The sequence below is a fragment of the Melanerpes formicivorus genome, unplaced genomic scaffold (assembly GCF_026170545.1).
Source record: "Melanerpes formicivorus ecotype bairdi unplaced genomic scaffold, bMelFor1.0.p_v2 SCAF_33, whole genome shotgun sequence".
NCBI classification, from domain to species: Eukaryota; Metazoa; Chordata; class Aves; order Piciformes; family Picidae; genus Melanerpes; species Melanerpes formicivorus.
The window spans coordinates 8,754,816-8,776,018 of record NW_027142385.1 but is presented as its reverse complement, the minus strand read 5'-3'; the positions used below and the strand labels follow the sequence as shown (position 1 = coordinate 8,776,018).

The 21,203-nt window shown below is 64.7% G+C and overlaps 2 protein-coding genes across 7 annotated transcripts; one reads left to right on the top strand and one right to left on the bottom strand.

Annotated features, from left to right (window-relative positions):
• Positions 1–4,492: 4,492 nt before the first annotated feature.
• On the top strand, positions 4,493–8,579 carry NTMT1 (N-terminal Xaa-Pro-Lys N-methyltransferase 1). 3 transcript variants are annotated; one of them, XM_068156025.1, is made up of 5 exons: positions 4,493–4,565; positions 5,436–5,516; positions 6,961–7,149; positions 7,309–7,561; positions 8,181–8,579. In XM_068156025.1, exons 3-5 carry the CDS (start codon positions 6,988–6,990, stop codon positions 8,435–8,437), a joined length of 672 nt encoding a protein of 223 aa, XP_068012126.1. In that variant the 5' UTR covers positions 4,493–4,565; positions 5,436–5,516; positions 6,961–6,987; the 3' UTR covers positions 8,438–8,579. The 3 variants fall into 3 exon arrangements, with proteins under 3 accessions (XP_068012126.1, XP_068012127.1, XP_068012125.1); XM_068156026.1 differs by having other exon boundaries at positions 6,955–7,149; positions 7,402–7,561; XM_068156024.1 differs by having other exon boundaries at positions 6,955–7,149.
• A 591-nt stretch (positions 8,580–9,170) lies between these two features.
• On the bottom strand, positions 9,171–14,878 carry ASB6 (ankyrin repeat and SOCS box containing 6). Of its 4 annotated transcripts, none has more exons than XM_068156020.1 (7): positions 13,251–13,444; positions 12,425–12,606; positions 11,988–12,094; positions 11,593–11,701; positions 11,166–11,252; positions 10,579–11,044; positions 9,171–10,426 (listed from the first exon to the last, which is right to left on the bottom strand). In XM_068156020.1, exons 1-7 carry the CDS (start codon positions 13,361–13,363, stop codon positions 10,228–10,230), a joined length of 1,263 nt encoding a protein of 420 aa, XP_068012121.1. In that variant the 5' UTR covers positions 13,364–13,444; the 3' UTR covers positions 9,171–10,227. The 4 variants fall into 4 exon arrangements, with proteins under 4 accessions (XP_068012121.1, XP_068012122.1, XP_068012124.1 ...); XM_068156021.1 differs by adding an exon at positions 14,822–14,878 and having other exon boundaries at positions 10,279–11,044; positions 13,251–13,481; XM_068156023.1 differs by adding an exon at positions 14,083–14,093 and having other exon boundaries at positions 10,279–11,044; positions 13,251–13,481.
• Positions 14,879–21,203: the final 6,325 nt, after the last annotated feature.

The window sequence follows — 21,203 nt, the reverse complement described above, 5'->3', positions numbered from 1 at the left end:
TGGGTGCTGCAGACCCTGCTGAGGCTTCAGCCCAGGGCTGACAGGGCCCCAGCAGCTCAGGGGGTTGCTAAAGGAGGAGCCCTGGAGCCTGGAGGGTTTAACACTGGGCTGTGGTGTGGTGGGGGAGCAGCACTGCCCCCCCCTGCCTGCTTGCACCCTGGGGTTTCCCTTTTGCAGCCCTGGCTCAGGCCCTTCTGTCTCCCAGCATCACCAAGCCCTGGCTGCAGCTTCCAGCTCTGCAGCCACAGGGCTGCTGCTGGGAAAGGGATTTTGCCACAGCTGCTGCCTGGCAGAGGGCACAAAACCCCCAAATCCCACCTGCACCAGCCTGGGGCTGACCATTTCCTTCCTGGCCTCTCCTGGGGGGGTCCTGCCTGGGAAATGCAATCAGCTCCCGGTGGGAAATACAACAGAGCTGGGAGGGAGAAAACAGAAAGAGCAGCGAAAGAGAAGCAGCTTCAGAAGCTGAGATGGAAAAGGGAGGTTAGGCCCTTGTGCTCTGCTGTCCCAGCCACCCCCCAGCTCATCCCAGCCACCCCCCAGCTCGTCCCCAGGCAGGAGCAGAGGTGAGGCTGAGCCTCACACCCTGGGCAGTAGCTGAGCTGCTCGGTTTGGCCCCCAGGGCTGTGCAGAAAGGAGAGGATTTGGCTGGAGCAGGCTCCCTGCTGCAACACAGCCCTGGGCTTGCCTCCTTCCCTGGCTGTGGAGCAGGGAGCAGCCTGGTGCTGAGGCCCCACAGCCCAGCCCTGCTGCCGGGTGAGGGCAAAGCCCAGCCCAGCAGCCCAGCACGTTAGTTTTAGTCTCAGCCTAACAAGTATTAATTGAGGAGTGTAACTGCTAGTGCCGGGCTGACCCCAAGTGTGTTGCCTCAGACAAACGTTTGGGGGTTGTCTGTGCCAGGATTTACCGCTGGGGGGGCTGTGGGGGGGTCACAGGGCCTGGAGCATTGCTCAAACTGCAAGGAGAAGCTGGTTTGCCACCACCGAGCCTGGCACCAATGCTGGCACCCCAGCAGCACCTCTCTGTGCCACAGGGGCTCAGCCCTCCCTGCTGGGAGCTCCCAGGAGGTTTTGCAAAGCCTGGGTCAGGCTCCTGGGGGTCATGGGGGGCAGGGCCCTGCCTTGCAGAAGGATTTCTCTGCCCAGCAAAGATGAACTTTGGGGGGAAAGTTCCTTACCCCCCCCTGCCAAGTGCCTCAGTCCCCTGCCTGGGCATCCTCACCTCAAGAGCTTGGCACAGCTGAAGAGCTGGGAGTGAGCTCAGGGAGTGAGGAGGCTCAAACAGAGCAGCCCCTGAGTGCTGCGAGTCTGGCACTGCTGGGGAGCATCCAGCCCTGGAGTGCAATGCAGCTCCTGCAGCTGGGAGCAGTTGTGGCCTTCCTCTCTCTCTCCCCTCCCTCCCCCCTCTCCCTTCCTTCCCTCCTCTCCCTCTCCTCTCCCTTCCTTCCCTCCTCTCCCTCTCCTCTCCCTTCCTTCCCTCCTCTCCCTCTCCTCTCCCTTCCTTCCCTCCTCTCCCTCTCCTCTCCCTTCCTTCCCTCCTCTCCCTCTCCTCTCCCTTCCTTCCCTCCTCTCCCTCTCCTCTCCCTTCCTTCCCTCCTCTCCCTCTCCTCTCCCTTCCTTCCCTCCTCTCCCTCTCCTCTCCCTTCCTTCCCTCCTCTCCCTCTCCTCTCCTCTCCCTTCCTTCCCTCCTCTCCCTCTCCTCTCCCTCTCCTCTCCCTTCCTTCCCTCCTCTCCCTCTCCTCTCCCTCTCCTCTCCCTTCCTTCCCTCCTCTCCCTCTCCTCTCCCTCTCCTCTCCCTTCCTTCCCTCCTCTCCCTCCTCTCTCCTCCTATCACTGCAGGCCCTCATCAGGAGCCCCTTACTCAGCTCTTCCCCTCACCCTGTTCCTCACACGGTGCAGAGGATGCTTACACAAACACTGCCACACACTCTGCTCTCTGCCAGCCAGCAGCTCCAGCACACAGCTCCAGCAGCCTGGCTGTGGCACCCTGGGTACAACAAATACATCCTCTGTACTGCTGGGGGGTTCCAGCAGTGCCAGGGGGGCTGCCTCGAGCTCCCAGTGAGAGCCAGGAGCCAAGGGAGGGAGGTGAGATGGCCCAAGCCATGCTGGGTGGCCAGCTGGCCAGCAGAATTGCCTGAGAGGCACCACCTGGGGACAATGACAGGGACACCCTGACAGGCTCCTGGGGATGAGCATGGCACCTTCCCCCCCCCCTTAGCCCCCTCCTCACCAGGCACTAGGACCTGCGTTTGCCTTTAGGACAAAGAGGGAAGTGGTGCTGGCCTCTGTCCCCAGGACACCTGAACTTCTTTTGGGGGCAGGACCATCCAAACCACTTCAGGCTTTGGCTGCAAAGGCCCTGGGTGATGTGGGATGCATCCTGCACCAGTACCCAGCAGAAGGCTGGCACCAGTGCTGGAAGATGAGTGATGAGAGAGCATGGCCAGTGCCAAGGGACACACGTCTCTGCCACCCCTCAGAGAGCCTCGGTGGCTCTTGGCAGAGCGAGGAGCAGCCCTGACCTAATTCCTTATGACTTCCCAAGCCATGGCCACGGCGTGGGGGCAGCTGAAGGAGCCCCGTGGACGTGGGCAGGTTTGGCCAGGCTCAAACCCTGCCCCCTTGGCGGGGCCAAGTAGGTGGCAACATCCTGCCTGGGTCCTGGCAAAGGACCTCGGGGCTCTGCCCCGGGCCTCGGAGCTCGATTACTCCGTTAATTGCCCTTAACGGGCAGCGGGTGCCCGGCGGGACCCGGGGCAGTCGCCATCGAGGGAAGAGCTGTGCCAGCGGCAGGACCTGCCTTGCAAATCACCTGCGACAACATGTGCCAGCCTGGTCACCTCTCCTCCAAAATGAGAGTGCACAATTAATTAGAATTAATTAATCAGAAAAGGGTAATAAGGGTGATTAAGCACCCGGGGAAGAGAATTTAACCCCCGCCTGCTCCCGGGGAGGGCCGGCAGCGCCGGTGATTGCCCCGAGCCACGGCCAGCGGGCGGGAGGAGAGGGGAGGGGAAAGAACTGGGCTGGGGCTGGGGTCCCGGGGGGTGTTTCTGTCTCGGCACGCAAGGAAGGACCCAGGGACAAGACTGAAAGTGGGCCGAGGAGAAGCATTTCCCAGCAGCAGCGACCGCGGGGAGGGGAGCAGAGAGCCCCGCGGCGCGGCCGGAGCTGCTGCTACCACTGCCGCAGGGCAGAGCTGGCTTGGCACAACCTGCCCCCAAGGGTGGGCCTGCCCCCAGCAGAGTGGGACTCAGAAGGGTGTCCTCTGTGGTGGGACTTCCCTCTCCAGCCCTTTGCTGGGCTCAGGAGCATGGTGAGCTGAGGGACACCCGACAGAGCTCCTTCACTCTCAAACGTCCAGCTGCAGCTCTTGCCTCAGACACATCACACAGACCCAGAGGGGACACCGCAGGTGGCATCGCCCCCTCTGAGGGGCCAAAGGGGAGCCTCAGCCCCAGAGCCGGGGCAGGAGCACAGTCACCTCCCTACCAGCACGGAGCTCTGGAGTGGGAAGGGATGGAGGGGGCTGGAGCTCAGGGGAGGTGATGGACTCTGCTGTCATCCCGCGACTGGAGACCTTCACCGGGGAAGGTGGGAAGGTGGCAGCAGCCCCAAAGGGAACGGTGCTGATGACACAGGGAGAGCACAACTGTGATGAGCCCAGCAGCTCTCAGCATGCCCGGCTGGCGGGACGGGCTGGGTGGGGTGAGCGTAGGAGCGGGCACAGAGGTGGGCACAGTGAGGTACAGGGGTAAGCACAGTGCTGTCGGGGCTCAGGGGTCGGTGCGGGTCCGGTTCTCCCACCACGACGCAGCGAAGTTCCCGCGGCGGCCGCAGCGCAACGGCAGGACAACAGCGCCCCCGCGCGGCCGTGGAGGGAACAGGAGGGACCGCGGCTGGACGGGGACAACGGCGGGACGGGGACAACGGCGGGACGGGGACGAGGGTAGCAGTAGGACCAGGCCGGGGCAGGGAGTGCAAACCGGCAGCCCGACCACGACACCTCCTCTGCTGTCCTGTGCTGCTCACCCTGACCCCGCCGCCCTGCCCCGTGCCATCCCGCCGTGGCCCTGCAGGCACCGGCCCGTCGGAGCCACCAGTGCCAGGTCGTGGGCCGGAGCCGGGGGCCGGTCGTTACACCGTGCGGGCACACACGGGGTGCGCTGGCCCCTACACCGGGGCGGAACGGGGACCTCCCCCTGCCTTGGAGCGAGATGCGGCTCCTACCAGGGCCACCCCGCTCTGTCCTGGCTGTCCTCCGGTCTGCCCCAGCGTTACCCAGTGCCAGTGCTCGCCTGTGTCCCAGTCCCCCCACAGCCTGCCCCAGTCCCCCACAGCCTGCCCCAGTCCCCCCCAGCCTGCCCCAGTAGCCCCCAGCCTGCCCCAGCGCTCCCACTCCACGCCGCCCCCCAGCGGACACGGCCAGTAGGGCACAAGAGCAGTCCCACCCCCCGCGCTGACCTCACACTGACGTCATGGGGAGCGCTGCCATCTGGTTGGTGGCCGCAGCCGCCCGTCACGGCCGGGGCGGGGCCACACGGAGCGCGGCCGCCGGCGGAGGTAGGCGGGGGGCGAGCGGCAGGGGGGACTCGGGGGTCGCGGCAGGAGCAGGCACTGCCCAGCCCCGGGGCTGCTCCGCCGCTGGTGCCCGCAGCGGCCGGCGCGGGGGGACCGGAGAGGCTGCCGGGGCCGGGCCTGGCCCTCCCCGGCTGGCGGAGCCGCGGCCTGCGGAGCGCCCGGGAACGGCCAACAGCGCAGCGGGGTCCGGCCCCGGGCTGGGGGCTCCGGGCAGCGGCGGGGTCCGGCCCCGGGCTGGGGGCTCCGGGCAGCGGCGGGGTCCGGCCTTGGACCAGAAGCAGCCCTGGAGGGCAGGACTGCTGCACACCTCCCAGCCCTTGGGGGCGATCCCCACTGCCCCCCCCCAGGCAGTGCAGGCCTCCTGGGGAGCACTCCCAGCCCCTGCTCCCCCATTCCCTACCGCCCCCCAGGCTGCCAACAGCCCCGCGGGTGGGGAATGGCCCCCCCAGAAAGCGAGCAACTGCCCCTGCGAGCCGGGGAGCTGCTGCCCTGCAGGGGCAGGGGGCAGAGGCCAGCGCCGGGCTTGGGTCACCCCTCGGGGCGGGCAGGGGCCTGTGACAGCCTGGAGAGTGGCACCGGGGGGCACCAGGAAGGGGCGAGGCTGCTGGGAGCACAAATTGGGGTCCCAAGGTATGGCATCAGGCAGCAGTGCTGCTAAGAGTGGGGCCAGACGCCCCCCTGCTCTGCCCCCTGCCCCCCAGCTGCCCCAGGGGGGTGCCCGCAGCGTGGGGGTGGCTCTTACCTCTGGCTCCCCGGGGCTGTGGTTGGCCTGGCTGCCCCTGCTGGGGCTGGGGGGCTGGCGTGGGGCTGGGGGGCTGGCGTGGGGCTGACTCCCAGCTCTTCCTCCCGCAGCTCCCGGCCAGAGCGGCTCCCGGCGCAGAGCGGCTCCCGGCGCAGAGCCAGGCTGGATTTCCCCCGCTGAGCTGAGCTGAGGTGAGCTGCTGTGTCCCCAGCACTGTCCCCAGGCTCTGCAGGGCCCCCCAGGGCCCAACCTGCCTGAGCTGCCCTGGCAAAGGTTCTGTGCCTGAAGGGACATTTCCAGCCCTGCCTTCCAGAGAGCTCTTTCTGTGCAGGGGGTTGGAGTCCTCACAGTTACCCTTTGGCCACCTCAGGTCCAGTGTCCAAGCCCCAGTGCAGTTAATCAGCTCCACAGCAGTTTGAATTATGGGATGCCTGGGGAGGGGGAGGCTACAGCTGGCATTGCTGGCTGCACCCTGACTTTGTTAGGTTGCAAACACCTAACCTGGGCTCACAGCTCAGACTTACACTCCTCAGGTAGCTTTGTAGCAAGGCAGAGTGCAATGGGGGGTGACTGATGGGGCTGTCACCACAGATCACAGCCTGGGAGGGCTTGGAAGGGACCTCTGGAGCTAAGTCAAATCCCCCTGCCAAGCCAGGGTCACCCAGAGCAGGTCACACAGGAACACATCCAGGCAAGTCTGGAATGGCTCCAGAGATGGAGATCCCAGCACCTCCCTGGGCAGCCTGCTCCAGGGCTCCCTCACCCTTCAAGTGCAGAAGCTCCTCCTCCTGCTCAGATGAACTTCTGATGTGCCAGGTTGTGCCCATGGCCCCTTGTGCTGGCACTGGGCACCACTGAAAGCAGACTGGTGCCACCCTGCTGCCACCTGCCCTTGAAGTGTTGATCAGATCCCACTCAGGCTGACCTTTTCCAGGCTAATCAGCCCCAACCCTCTCAGCCTTTCCCTATCAGAGATGTTCCAGTCCCCCCTCCAGCAAGTCCCTGTCCTTGAACCAGCCCAGAACTGGGCACACTGCTCCAGCTGGGGCCTCTGCAGGGCAGAGAAAGATGGCAGTGGTAGAACATGAGGGCAGGCAGAGCAGGGGAATAGAACAGAATATAGAATAGAATAGGCCAGACCAGACCAGACCAGGTTGGAAGGGACCTTTGAGCTCCCTGAGTCCAACCTCTCACCCAGCACCATCTGATCAACTCAACCATGGCACCCAGTGCCTCATCCAGGCTCTTCTTAACCACCTCCAGCACCTCCCTGGGCAGCACATCCCAGTGGGGGAGTGGGTGCAGAGCTGAGCAAGGCTGCAGGAGGCCCAGGCTGGCTGAGCCCCCCCTGCCCAGGGTGGGGCTTGGGGGTCTCCAGGCATTAGATCTTCTTGCTCTCAGCTGAAGGGGTGTGAGGGGGCCCTGGGCAGGGGGAGGGGGGCAGAAGCAGAGCTTTGGGTACTCACAGAGCTGGCTGTGCCTGGGTCTGGGGGGGCTGTGCCGTGGCCCTGCTGGCCCTGAGCCTGCTCTGTCCCTGAGCCTGCTCTGTCCCTGAGCCTGCTCTGTCCCTGAGCCTGCTCTGTCCCTGAGCCTGCTCTGTCCCTGAGCCTGCTCTGTCCCCTCCTGGAGGAGCAGCCAGTGCCGGGCGGGCCCCTGGGCAGCATGACCAGCGAGGTGGTGGAGGACGAGCTGGAGTTCTACTCCAAGGCAGAGAAGTACTGGAAGGATGTGCCAGCCACGGTGGATGGGATGCTGGGCGGCTACGGCCACATCTCCAGCATCGACATCAGCAGCTCCAGGAAGTTCCTGCAGCGCTTCCTGCGGGTAGGAGGACGCTGCAGAGCCCTGCCCCCCCCAGGCAGCTGCCTCTGCCGGCCCGCGGGGGGCGCTGTCTGCGCGCAGCGGGGGAGCCCTGCCCTGCAGCCGTGCCCAGCCCCGGTGGGCGCCCAGCAGAGGGCTCAGCCCCTCCGGCTCTCCTTGCAGGATGGCCCCAACCGGACGGGCACCGGCTGCGCCCTGGACTGCGGGGCCGGCATCGGCCGCATCACCAAGAGGCTGCTGCTGCCCCTCTTCCAGACTGTGGACATGGTGGACGTGACAGAGGACTTCCTCACCAAGGCCAGGAGCTACCTGGGCGAGGAGGGCAGGAGGGTTCGCAACTACTTCTGCTGCGGCCTGCAGGACTTCATCCCCGAGCCCAACTCCTACGATGTCATCTGGATCCAGTGGGTCATCGGTGAGGGTCCTGGGGGGCGCTTGCCAGCCTGGCCTCTGGCTGCCCCCCAGGTGCCCCTCAGCCTGGGGAGAGCGGCTCCAGGGCTCGGTGAAGGCTGAGCGTCGCAGCAGGGCTGGGGGCTGCCTCCCAGGGCTGCAGAGGGGAGGGCTGGAGAGAGCAATGGACACAAGTTAGGCACCCCCCAGGCTCGAGCTGGCACCTGCAGTGCCTCCCCTCTGTGCTGCTGTGGGGCTCCTGCAGACCCTCTCTGCTGAGCCCCAGCCACCTCCAGCCCTGCCCCCCAGCAAGGCCCTCGCTGAGGGCAGCGAGGGGACAGGGGCTCAGCAGGGCCTCGAGCAGGGGGCAGTGCCAGCTGCAGTGCCCTCCCTGGGGTTCTGTGGCTGCTGCTAAGGCCAAGAGCCTGCAGCTGGGAGTGGGAGGAGGAGCTGGGTTGGTGTCCCTCAGCTCAGAGCCCAGCAAAGAGCCAGGGCTGGGGCCGAAAGCCCCCCCCCCCCACCGAGGACCCCTTTCGGAGTGCCACTCTGCTGGGGCCAGAGCCAACCTCGGGGCCACGCTTTGTGCCCTCTCCCCCCCCGCCCAGGTGCCCCCCGTGCCCCCTAAGCCCTGCTGTGCCCCGCAGGACACCTGACTGACAACCACCTCTCGGAGTTCCTGCGGCGCTGCCGCGCAGGGCTGCGGCCCAACGGCATCGTGGTGATCAAGGACAACATGGCCCAGGAGGGAGTGATCATGGACGATGTGGACAGCAGCGTCTGCCGGGAGCTGGCCGTGGTGCGCAGGCTGATCCGCAGCGCCGGCCTGCGCCTGCTGGCCGAGGAGCGCCAGGAGAACTTCCCCGACGAGATCTACCACGTCTACACCTTCGCCATGAGATGAGCCCGGCCGGGGAGGGGCGAGGCCGGGGCCTGCCCCGCGGGGAGGGTCCTGGCCCTGCCCCCCGCCCCTCTCTCTCCCCAGGGCTTCGTCTTCCGAGCTGCTGCTGCTTGTGGTTTGCCAAATACATTCTCCTGCTGTTGCAGCTTCTGCCCCTGGCCTCTGTGGGACAGGGCCCTGGCTCGGGGCCGCCCCGCAGGGGCTCCCTGGCAGCGGGAGCAGAGCTCTCTGGCTACCAGCTGGTTGCTGGCCATGGCTGCACAGGGCTCCTGCAGGAGCCTGGGGCTCCTCTGAGGGGCTTGGGACCCCTTCCTGCCCCTGAGCTCCCTGCTGCTCACAGCAACACCCTGGGCAGGGCAAGGTGGAGAAACCTCTGCCCCCCTCCCTGTGCTGGGGGAACACCACCAGGGTCTGAGGCTTTGTGGGGACCTCTCCTTTAAAGCCCTGAGCAAGTGCCCCCCATGTGCAGCAGCAGAGCAGGTGGCTGTCACCTGGGCCCTCCACATCCTCCTCCAGGGAGGGGCAGAGCTCAGACAAGCCTGGGAGGAGCTGCTGTGCTCTGGGTGTTACTTGGGAGCCTACTGAGCTGCCTCTGACCCCCACCTCCTCCTTGGCCACAGACTTGTGCCAACCTAACTCCAGCACTGGCACCACTGCTGCCAGGTGGCAGAGCCCACACAGCCCCCAGCCACAGCCTGTGCCTCCACCCAGGCTCTCACACAGCCCCCAGCTCTCCCCCAGGAGGAACCAGCTCCTTTTGTTGCAAAAGGCCTCATTTAATTGCTCACTGCAGACCCCAGGGGAGTTCTGATCACATTATTGAACAGCTCCAGTTCCAGGGGAGGGGAGATGCTGCCAGGAGGGCAGTGGGGGGGAGACAACCCCTCCCAGACCCACCTGCTATGATCTGTACCTGCTCAGAAGAGATTTTTCCTCCTTCCATCCTCTTGCTCCTGTCCCCCCTGACAAACCAACCCCAAAGCAGCACAGTCTGGGGGCTCAGCTCTGGGGCCAGTCTTTGGCACATCATGAGGCAGGTGCCTGGGGGAGGGAGCCAGGAGATGTGGGACATGGAGACCCCCAAGTGCAACCCCAGGATGTGGAGCTTCCAGTAGCAGCTTGGGAAGAAAAGTCTGAGTGGTGCTGCAGTTCCTTGGGGCTGGGCAGGAGGCACTGGAGACCAAGGTCCTGGGAGCAGTCAGTGAGGAGGGAGGGAGGGAGGCCCAAGGCACTCAGCAGTCCCCTGCCCCTTCCTCCATGCACAGGGAACAACCAAGCCAAGAAACATCCACTTGGGTGTCCTGGAGTCCAGCACCTGAGCTGTCCTTTGGGGCTGGTGCTGTGTGCCAGGAGCATGGGATGGTGCCAGCAGAGCCTCAGAGGGTGCTGAGCAGCCACCCACCATGGCCAGCCCTGCCCCTCAGCCCTGCCCTGCTGCTGCCTGGGCGAGCAAGGAAGGCATCCACGGGGGGATGCTGGACCTGCCTGCAGCACCAGGGAGGAAGCCAGGACAGGGATGCCAGCACCCTCTTGGCACAGGAACATCTCCCAGCACCCCAAGGCAGCTCCTGACTCCATCACTTGCCTAAGGCACTGCAGCACCTGCCCTGGACCTGGCAGGGCTGGTGCTGCCCATCCAGTCCAACCACCCCAACACAGCCCCCCAGCTCCTGTCCACCAGACACTGACCAGCACCCTGCTCCCCAGGGCCCAGGGACTCTGCACCCCTGGGCGGCCACAGGGCTCTGCCCACCCTCCCAGAGTGCCCCAGAGCCACCAACCCCCAGGCATGTTCACAGTGCCCAGAAAGCAAGCCCCCAGCAGCAGCAGGCAGGGACAGCCTGGGCAGCACTGGCCAGGTGTGGGCACAGAGGGGTGGCTGCAGGCACCCCCACGACCGTCAGGTGGGCAGAGGGAGAGGCAGCAGTCAGGCTCAGAGGTCCTCGTGGCCAGCAGCGGTGTGGTCGATCAGGAGGTACCACTTGAGCCTGTCTGGGAGAGGCAGAGCCTTGATCTTGGCGTCCACCGGCCAGGGCTGCAGGCGCTGCCGGATGAAGACCCTGCAGAGATGCTTCAGCGCCTGCGGGGAGCGCTCCAGCTGCTTCAGCCAGCAGAAGAGAGTCCTGACCTTCTCCCCGTGGTACCTGCAGCTGCTGGTGTTGACCTCGAAGTTGGTGGGCAGCTGGATGGCCTGGGAGCTGGCCAGCATCAGCTCCAGCAGGGTCTGGCCCTTCTGCAGCAGGTCTGCCGAGAAGCCGTCGTCCTCGGGGCCGCTGAGGTGCGAGCAGAGGCCCTCGAAGACGATGTGGAAGCCTGACCAGCAGGAGGGACCGTGCAGGGAGCAGTTGTAGGCAGCCCCCGACTCCAGCAGGAAGCGCAGCAGCGGGAAGTGGCGCCTGAAGCTCTTGAAGCAGAGGTGGGTGAGGGACTCGGGGGCCGGGCACTCGCTGGGGTCGGCCCCGTGGGCCAGCAGCAGCTGCGTGACGCGGAAGCAGAAGCGGCTGATCAGCTGCGCCTCCTCCGGGCTGCCGCAGGCCATCTCCCCCAGCAGGAAGATGACGTAGGTGAAGACGGTGTCGCCCTCCTTGGTGGTGGCCCTGACGTCTGCACCTGCAGGGGGGGCGCAGAACGTCACTGGCACCGCGCAGCCGGCGCCGCTGGGCTCTGCTCCTGCCCGGCAGGAACGGGGCAGCGCCTGGGAGGGAGCAGCTCTGCCCTGCCTCTCCCTCACCTCCGTCCAGCAGGAGCCGAATGCTCTCGGCGTTGTGGATCTGGACCCCGTCGCTGCTGGCCAGGGCGTGCAGCAGAGCGGTCTTGCCTGCAAGGGAGCACCGGGGGGGAACACAAGGCACCCTGACAACCAAGCACAGGCAGAGGCAACCCTTCTCCTCCTGGCAGGCTTCTGCTGCCCTTGTGATGGTGGCACAGCTGTGGGGACAGGGTCACAGGCCACATGTGCCGGTGGCCACAGAGGGCATGTGTGCCACAGCAGAGCTTTAGGGAGTGTGGGCACCACCCATGCAGAGCTGCTTTCAGCCCCCTCCTGCCCCAACAGCCAGAGCAGGAGGAAACAGGACAGGGAGGGCCTGCAGCCTCACCCATACTACCCCCCCTGCACCCCCAGCCTGCAGGGCCCCCCCTGCACCCCCAGGGCTCACCGTTTTTGTCAGCTGCATTGACATCAGCTCCCAGCTGCAGCAGCCTCTGCAGGCAGGGCAGTCGCTCAGGCTCCTCGCTGGCCAGATCCAGGGGGCTGCTCTCATGGATCTGCAGAGCAACAGGAGGGGAAAAGCCCACAGCACCACTAAGTGCTAAAGGCACCCCAGGAGCCCCCAGAATCGAAGTGAACTTCCCCCCAGGCAGAGGTTTGTCTGCCCCAGCCCCCTGCCACCCACCAGAGCCAAAGGCAACCCCACAGCACCGGAGCCCTGCAGACACAGGAGGTGACCGAGGGGGCCCAGACAAACAGAGGAGGTGGGGAGCAGGGGGGGCTGTGCCCACACACAGACCCCCTCCAGCTGTGCCTCAGGGGCTCGGGGGGGCAGGGCCGTACCCGGTCTCTGCGGTTGATGTCGGCGCCGTGCTGCACCAGCAGCTCCACCATGTCCGGCTGGTTGCGCAGCACCGCGATGTGCAGGGAGGTGTAGTAGGTGACCGGATCTGAGGACAAAGCCCCCGGGCAGAGAGAGCTCAGGGCAGGGCTGGCACAGGCACCCCAGCTCCTGCTTTGGCACCAGCTCCAACGCTGGTAAAAGCCTCCCCCCCCCCCAACCAAGAAAGCTGCAAACGGGCCCCCAAGCCTCTGGGCACCCCCAGAGTGTCCTCATGGCTGGGCCTGGGCCAGGCACACCCCCATGGCACACCCCCACTGTCCCAGCAGGGCTGTGGGCTGCACCTCTCTCTCTGCCCCAGCTATCAGCACCTCCCAGGGCAGCTTCTCGCCAGCTGGCTCCCCCTAGCCAGGCCCCATCCCCCTGCCCCCAGCCCTACCTTCAAAGCTGAGGTCAGCTCCAAACTCCAGGAGGATTTCTGCAGCAGGGACGAGCCCCAGCTCGGTGACCTTCAGCAGGGCGTAGCTCACACCCTCCTGGTAGAAGGGGGAGTGGGTCTCCCTCTCCAGGACTCGTCTGACAGCCGAGAGCTGGCTCCTGTCACTGCCCAGACAGGCAGGGCTGGAGGGGCACAAAAGCCACCAGTCAGTCACCCTGCTCATGGCATGGATCTCAGGGGGGTGCCAGGCTCAGAGCAGCAGCAGGGAGGAAGAAAAGTCACCGGTGGCCTCTCCTGTGCTGCAACCACCAGGTGTGGCCTGCTGGCCGTGGGGTTACACAGCAGCAGCAGAGCACAGCTGAGCCTCCAGGGCAGCTGCTCCTGGGGAGCACACACAGCCCATGCCTGCTCCGCTCCATCCTCTCCTTCCCCAAGGCCAGCAGCCAGAGGAGAGGCTGTGGGACCAGCTGGGGGCTTGCTCCCAGCCAGGGCTGTGGGGATAGGATGAGAGGCAATGGAGAGATTTAGGCTGGACAGAGGAAGTTCTTCAGAATGTGGGTGGTGAGACACTGGCACAGGCTGCCCAGGGAGGCCTTTGAGCCCCCATCCCTGGGGATACTCAAGGTCAGACTTGCTGTGTCCCTGGGCAGCCTGATCCAGTTGGAGATGTCCCTGCTCCCTGCAGGGGGGTTGGACAAGGTGACCTTCGAGGGTCCCTTCCAGCCTGAAGTTATCTGCGACCTGGATCACATCACTGAGCTCCAGCCACCTCACCCCCAACAGCGAGCGGCCTCTCGGCCCCAGAGCTGTGCCCCAGCCCTCCTACCTGCCCAGGCTGCTCTGCTGCTCCGCGTCCTGCACGGGCAGCAGCCCCAGGATCTCGTCCACCAGGGGCTGGTACTCGAAGATGATCCTGCGGAAGCCGTGCAGGAAGGGCATGGTGCTCTGCTCCGCACAGCCGCCCGGGGGCCCGCAGCATGGCACTGCCCTCCTCCCGCTGGCAGCCTCCGGCGGGCAGCCCCTGCCGCGGCCTGCGCTCCCGAGGGCTTCTCCCCTCCTTTTAAAGCAAAAAAGCCTTTTCAGCAGCTCTGCAGTTGCGGAGCCCCACGGCCCCCCTCCTGCCTTCCGGAGCGCCGCTGCCGCCCACTCCTCCTCCCACCGCCGGCGGAGCTGCGCCAGGATTATCTCCCGCGGCCGCCGTTACCGGGGCGCAGGCACCACCGGCCCCCGGCCCGGGGCGCACCCCGCCCGCAGCGGCGCTGCCACCAGCCGCCCCCGGCGCAGCTCCACGGGGCGGAGCGGGGGGCTCCGGGGTGCCGGCGGCCGGCAGAGCCCTGCCCTGGGCGGGGAGCGCAGGGCCGGAGCGGAGCTGCCCCTAAGCGCCTGAGACCGCAGCCAGGGCGGCGGACAGCGACCCCCGGCGGCACCCCGGGAAGGGGCCGAGGCCGCCAGACCCCCCGGGGCAAAGCGCAGAGCGCCCAGCACCGCCAGGGGCACAACGGCGGAGACCCCCGGGACCCCCCGGGACCCCTGCCCGCGGGGAGGCAGCGGCGGCGCCCGCAGAGCCCCGAGGGGGCAGAACCGCAGAGCCCAACCAACCTTCCTGCCCGCACGGAGCTCCCGCCGCGACCCCAGCCCCGCCGCACGCCGCCGCTCACCTGCCCCGGCCGCCGCCGGAACCGGAAGTAGCCGGCGGTACCGGGAGGGGCGGGGCGTCCCGGGGCGGGGCTGCACGCGGCCGGCAGGGGGCAGCACGCGGCCGGGAGCGGCGCGGCGGGGGGGGAGGAGCCTGAGGGGGCGGACCGGGAACCCCCGGGACACCCCCCCGGGACACCGCCCCCGGGACACCCCCCCGGGACACCCCCCCGGGACACCCCCCCCGGGACATCCCCTCCGGGACACCCCCCCGGGACACCCCCCCGGGACACCCCCCCGGGACACCACTCCGGGACACCTCCAGGGACACCCCCCCGGGACACCCCCCGGGACACCGCTCCCGGGACACACCCCCCGGGACACCCCCCCCGGGACACACCCCCCGGGACACCCCTTCCGGGACACCTCCCCCGGGACACCCCCCCGGGACACCCCCTCCGGGACACCCCCCCGGGACACCCCCCCGGGACACCCCCCGGGACCTGGCCTCGCTGCGCCCCTGGGTGCAGCCCCTCCCGGCTCAGCCCCTCCCGGCTCGGCCCCCGGTACGCGCTCCCGGTACGCGCTCCCGCTGCCCCGCTGGGTGCAAGCCCCCCGGCACACGGCCCCGGTGCAACCCCTCCGGTGAAATGCCCGGAGCGCCACTCTCGTCCGGACAGAGCCTCCGGTGCACACCTCCGGGGCACAGCCCGGTGCAGCCCCCATAATACCCCCCCGGGGCACCCCTCCCGTGCCACCTACCGGGGTACATCTCGGTGCAACCCCTCCGGTGCACGCCCCTGGTGTAACCCCCGCTCAAACCACCGGTGCACCCCCTCGGCGCCACCACCCGGTGCCCGCCCCCGTACCCGCCCCCGCGCACGCCCCCGCACTACCCTCAGAGAACGCGCAGAGCCTTGCGCGCTCCCGCGGTGCTCGCTCCGCCCCTGCAGGCGTGGGTGTGGTTCTGGGTGTGGCTGCGTGGGTGTGGCTCCGTGACGTCACGCAGCCCAGCTCCCCATGCCCCGGAGCACCCGGTCCCGGGGCTGCTCCAAACCAGCACAGCCCGGCCAGGGGTCGCCACATGGGGTGGGCTGGGCAGTCACGACCCTCACCCCCGCCCTGGTTACCTCCTCACTGCCGCCAGCGGCTGGGCAAACCCTGGACCCTCCCGCTCAGGGCAAAGCCCAAAGCCTCCGTGCAGAGCCCTGGAGCCTCCGCAGCTGCGGCGGCAGCGCCGGGCACGGTCACTGTCCCCAGCTCTGTGGCACCGGTGGGGACTGCGCAGGGTCCAACCCTCCACCAGGCGCCGTGCCGGGGGGGAATCCTCCCTGCACTCCCCACTGCTGGCTGCGAGAGGAAGGCTGCTGAGCGTGGGACACCTCACTGACACCTCCGGGAGCAACCGTGCTGGCCCCGGGGAGGAGAGAAGACGTCAGAGGTGTTCCAAAGGGCCCCAGCAGCCTGGCTGTGCCTCTCCCCCTGGGGGTGCAGTGTGGGGCCAAACCAGCTCAAAACTTGCCCAAGAGGGGAGACCCAAGGGCTGAAACCCTCCCTGGCCATCAGTGCAGGGAGCCTGGGGTGGGACAGGGCACAGGGAGCCCTTCCTGGAGCCTTCTGCCAAGGTCGTGCCACAAGCCACAGCCTCTGGGAGGAGACTTCCCATCCCCGCGACTTTTTTTTGGGGGGGGGGTGTGTGAAAAAAAAACCCACCCAAGCCCAACCCAAGCCAACCCATGTGCAAAGAGGGCCGTGGTGAGCCCAGGCTGCCTGAGTGCCCGCTGGAGGCCCAGCTGGGCTCTGTCCCCCGTGCTCCCCGGGGCCCTGGCGGGGCGGGGGGGAGGAATGCAGGCTGGCGATCCATCAGGGAGCCGGAGCGCAGCCAGCCAGCGGAGAGGGGCATTTTAGGAGGAAAGCCAGGGAAATTTGATCATTAAGAAATCCTCCTGGCTGTCTGGGGGAATTTAATTAAATAGCTGGAAAGGGCTGTGAGCACATCTGGATCCAATATGTGCAGCTTTGATTTTTTTCCTTTCTTTCTTTCTTTTCTTTTTTGTTGTTTTTTTTTTCTTTAGTTCACTCTTTTCCCATCTCGCTCTTGAGGGCAGGGGGGGGAGGAATAAAAGGGAAATAGCAGAGCCACAGAGTATTGGTTCATCTGGGACTGGGATTCCTGGCAGGGAAAGAAAGAGAGGGAGAGAAAGCAAGCACAAGAAAGAGGCAGAAGCAGAGGGAATAAGAGAGCTGGGAGAAAAACCTTCACCAAGGGCCTGGCTGCGGTGGGTTTGGTGCCAGCGACCACAAAGACGAGGAGCTGGGGGGAGCTGGGGGGAGCTGGAGGGGCTGGAGGGAGCTGGGGGGAGCTGGAGGGACTAGGGGGGAGCTGGGAGAGCTGGAGGGGAGAGGAATCACAGAACAACAAAATCGTTTTGGTTGTCAGATCTGGGAGTCCAGCTGTTAACCCAGCACTGCCAAGGAGCCAGCACAGGGCACTTGGCACTTCCAGGGCCTGGCAGGGATAGAGAGGAAAAGAGGAACTGCCCAGTGGATGAAGGGAGGCACCAGCAGGGCTGGGCACGGGGGGGGGGGGGGGTCCTCCAGCAAGAGCCCCCCACAGCCATCACCCTGCAGGCAGTGCTGCTCTGACCCTGCCCAGCCTGATGCTCATGGAGAGCAGGATGTGGATGCTCTGGTCCCCAGCACCAGGCATGATGTGGGGCTGGGCACAGCTCTGGTTTAAGCAGAGGGGGCAGGCAGCCTTGACCCCCAGTGCCAGAGAAGGGACTGACCCCTGGGCATCTGCCCCCAGAGCCAGCCAGACACCTCCAAGCCCCCATTGCCTGCCATGCTCTGCTCCTTCCTCTCTCCTTACCCCAAACATCCTCCTCGCAGCAGAGCAGAGGAACATCTCCATAGTAAGAAAACCCTTTCCAAGCCAGCCTGGTTTCTCTGCACGAATATATCCCCTGGGAAAGGCTCTGGGAATACCCAGGGCAAGGAGCAGCTGGGTACTGTGGGGAGCAGCACCAGCCCAGGCAGTGCCCCAGCAGTGCTCCTCTGAGCTCACATCCACCAGCACCACCTGAGGGTGGGCAGGAGGGCTGGGGCTGGCAGAGCACTTCCAGATCTGTGCTGGGGTGAATGCTGTGGAAGTGTGAGAGGAACCCCAGGAGCCCCCCAAGGGGACACAGCACAAAGAACACCCAGACACCAAAAGCCTGAGGGACAGGCAGACAGCATCACATCGATCCCAGGGCTCCACACTGCCAACCTGGCAGGCTCTGGCCAGATGGATCCTCACCCCAAGGAGCCTGGCACCACCCTGCCAGGCTGGGGATGCTCTGCTTCAGCAGCCCAGCAGCCCCAGCTCAGCAAACCCTACTGGCTTGGCACTGGACAAAGCAAACCTGCTTGGCCTCACCTCCAAATCACCCAAGCTTCGCCCTCAGCGTGGCTGAGAGTCACTTTCCCAGCTCCAGGGCCCAGTTTTAAGTACTTAAAGCACATTCTACACACCCACACACCCCACCCACACCCATTCACACCCACACCCGTACACATTCACACCCCCCACACCCCTGCTCCAAAATCACAGACTCACAGAAACATTCAGGTTGGAGCAGACCCTCAGAACCACCAAGTCCTGAGTCCATGAACCCTGCTCTACAAGGTCCACCCCTAAAGCATATCCCCAGGCACCACCTCCAGACCACCTTTAAGCACATCCAGGGTTGGCAACTCAACCACCTCCCCGGGCAGCCTGTGCCAGTGCCTGACCACTCTTGCCATGAGTGGAAGAGCGAGGAAGCACCAGGAGAGAGGGTTCCAAACAGCCAGGGCTCACTGCAGCTGCTCGGTGGTGGAGCTGGGGGGGGGGGAGGGGGGGGGGGGGGGAAGAGAGAAAGGGAAAAAAAAAGAGATGCTGAAAGGGGAAAAAAAAGCAAAAGGCAAATCCTGGAGCTGAGAGGAAATTGCATTAATCCAGATTGTTTGATTTAAAAAAAGCAAAGCCTGACCTCTGCTTCAGAGAAGTCATCAGGCAGTGCCCTTCTGAAGGGCCGGCAGGGGGACAGCGCTGCCAGGGCAGTTCATTTCCCAGCGAGGGACTGCTGCGGCTCTGCGCCGGGAGCGCCGCGGAGAGCCGCAGGGCCGCTGAAGCCCCCCCGCGGGAAGGGGCGCGGGGCTGTGCGGGGCTAAAGAAACTTCACCAGGATGCTCTGAGCGGGGGGAAGGAGAAAGGAAATGTTTGCCCTGCGCTTTGGTTTCTTTCAGCTTCTCTCTCTTCATTATTCCTCCCCCCCCTCTTTAATTTTTCCCCCCTCTCTTTCCCCAACTTCTCTCTCTTCATTTCTCTCTTTTCTTCAACTTCTCTCTCCTTCATTTTTTTTCCTTTATTTTTATTTTCAACTCCTCTCTCTTTAATCTTTTTTCTCCCTTTTTTCCCTCCCCAACTTCTCTCTCTTTAATTTTCTTCTCTCTTTTTTTTCAACTTCTCTCTCCTTAATTTTTTTCCTCTTTTTATTACCAACTTCTCTCTCTTTATTTTTTTCTCTTTTTTTTCAACCTCTCTTTACTTTTTTTTCCCTCTTTCTTTTTTACTTTCAACTTCTCTCCCTTCATTTTTTTCTCTATATTATCCCCAATTTATCTTTATTTTTTCCTCTCTTTTTTGTTGTGGTTTTTTTTCCCCCAATTTATCTTTCTTTATTTTTTCCTCTCTTTTTTTCCCCAACTTCTCTTTCTTTATTTCCTCCCCCCTTCCCCTCCCCCTTTTCTATTTTTTTTCCTTTGGTACTTTTCTCAGGAATTCTGATCCCCTTTGATCACAAAAAGAAAGAAAGACAGAAAGACAGAAAGACAGAAAGACAGAAAGAAAGAAAGAAAGAAAGAAAGAAAGAAAGAAAGAAAGAAAGAAAGAAAGAAAGAAAGAAAGAAAGAAAGAAAGAGAGGTCATATTTCCCCCCCCCCAAAAAAAAATATCAGCAACCACACAGGGCCCGAGGAAGTGCGAGCCCAAGGGGGTTCCACTGATGATTATTCCCTCCCTTTAATTATTTAGTGCCGCGGACTCGAGGGAACGCCGCCCTGCCCCGCCAGCCAGACAGATCAGCACCGAGGGCTGGCCCCAAACAAGGAGGAGGAAGAGAGTTATAGATGGGGCTGGGGCTGCTCTGCTCCCCCTCCCGCCCTCACCCTTCGCGGGCCAACACCAGCCGCCCCTCCAAAATAATCACAGCAAGATGTTCCCGGCCAAGGGGGGAAGCTGGGGGAAGGATGGGGGCTCAGCTGCCCTGACCAGCCAGGCTGTGTTCCCAGCGGGGAGCACCCATGGACGGCTCTGTCCCCCACATCGGTCTTTGAGCAGTTCTTCCTGGCCACCCCCAGCCTGGGAAGTGTCCATTCCTGCAGCCATGGGGGAAAAGCAGGATCGGGCAGGTACCTGGGGGAGGAGGGGGTGGCACAGGGCTGCCCACAGAGGAGGGGACGGCTCCCCTCACCCCAAAAGCGCAGGGCAGGAGGGCTGAGGGAGTCAGTCCATGGTGTAGTGCACGCACCGGGTGTGCAACCACAGCGCACAGCATCGCCCTGCGCCAGCGGGGACACATCCAGCTGGGTGCTGGGCAGGGGGAGAAACTCCCATCCCCGGGGAGCAGCCCACGGGGAAGCAGGAGCAGAAAGTGGTGTGACACCAGCCCCTGATTGACACGGCCACGGGGAGCAGGACCAGACGCCGGAGCTGACTCCTAAAGTCGCCCGAAGGCAAATAAACAGAGCCAAGAGGGCCAATAAATGGACCACAGAGCGAAACCGGACGGGGAAGGGAGGCTGGGCTGCCTTGTTTGCACACCCGGAGCCCCCCGCGGAGTCAGAGAGAGCCAAAATCTGCCTTCAGCTGCACCCCTTCCAAGCTGGAGAGCTCTGGGAAGCCGCTTCCCCGTCAGGAAGATCAGATTTGGCAGCTCTGGCTGGCTCCAGGGTCTGCAGGGCTGGGGCTGGGGGCGGACAAGAGACCAAGAAATGATTCAGCAAATGTGAAAATAACCCCGGCAGGGGTCTGCCCCCCTGGGCTGCGCTGGGGCCAGTGGGGCTGAGCTCAGAGGCTGGGCGTGAGCTGTGTGCCCACAGCCCATCCGTAGCTGCCCGCGGCCCATCCGTAGGTGCCCATCATCCATCCATAGGTGCCACAGCCCATGCATAGGTTCCCGGGTGGGAGAGCACACACACTGCAATCAGGGAGAAATAACAACCTAGAACCTCCTCGACCGCTGCCCATCGCCCCCAGCCCTCCCTGGGCACCAGCACCCAGCCCCAGCTCTGCCCCTGCCTCCACTGCCCCCTCCCCGTGTCTGTGCATCTCTCTCTCCAAACGTATCTCTAATTTTGAGGAGGAAAAGCTCCTTTTTCCTCTCCTGGCGGCTGGTTTTCATTAGGGAGGTTTCTCTCTAAGCCCAGGGGAAGCAGCCCCTGAGTTTTTCGCTGTGGTGCAGGACGTAATTATCTCATTAGGAGGAGAGAGCCAGGCTGTTCCCAGGGGAGGTGACCTTGCTCGGGGGTTGATGGGGACCAAGGGGGGCATTCTAGTGGTGGAGGGGGGCCGTGTCCCCCGCTAACCTGCGGGTCACCTCTCCCTCCAACCCCATTTGGGGCTGGGGAATCTCCCCCCACGTCCCGCCCCACGGAGCGGAGCCACTTACACTTGTTGATAGAAGCACTTAAAGCAGGGGCTGGGGGGGGATGATGTGGATGGGGTAGGGGGGGGAAAGTGGGTCCCCCCCTTTTCGGCGGCTTGGCTGACGGCGCTGCTCGGCCCCTGGCAGGGGGCAGGTCGCCGGGCCCGGGGGGGTGGCGAGGGGCCGCCCCGCTCTGCTCGGGGCAGGGGCGTTTGTTTGAGCAGCTCCAGAGCAAGGAGCAGGGGAAGAAGGTTGGGGCTGGGAGCGTGGCTGTGCCCCAGACGTCAGCGCAGGGCGGAACGGGGGCTGGGAGGGAGCCGGGCTCCCGGGGCAGCCGGCAGCTTCCCCCCACACCTCTTTATTTTTGTTTTTCATTATTATTATTTTTCTCCTTTTTTTTGGCGGGGGGAGGGGAAGCCGGGAAGGGGAAGGGGGCCGGGGAGCAGCCCCGCACCTCGGGGTGGGCTGCGGGC

Excerpts from the sequence above, each read along its gene's own strand:
- NTMT1 (XM_068156025.1), top strand. The coding sequence starts at position 6,988 with ATGACCAGCGAGGTGGTGGAGGACGAGCTGGAGTTCTACTCCAAGGCA. Across the intron at positions 7,150-7,308 it reads TCCTGCAGCGCTTCCTGCGG|GATGGCCCCAACCGGACGGG; the intron begins GTAGGAGGACGC and ends CTCTCCTTGCAG. Across the intron at positions 7,562-8,180 it reads CTGGATCCAGTGGGTCATCG|GACACCTGACTGACAACCAC; the intron begins GTGAGGGTCCTG and ends TGTGCCCCGCAG.
- ASB6 (XM_068156021.1), bottom strand. The coding sequence starts at position 13,363 with ATGCCCTTCCTGCACGGCTTCCGCAGGATCATCTTCGAGTACCAGCCC. Across the intron at positions 12,095-12,424 it reads AGCTGACCTCAGCTTTGAAG|ATCCGGTCACCTACTACACC; the intron begins GTAGGGCTGGGG and ends CTTTGTCCTCAG. Across the intron at positions 11,702-11,987 it reads ACATCAACCGCAGAGACCGG|ATCCATGAGAGCAGCCCCCT; the intron begins GTACGGCCCTGC and ends GTTGCTCTGCAG.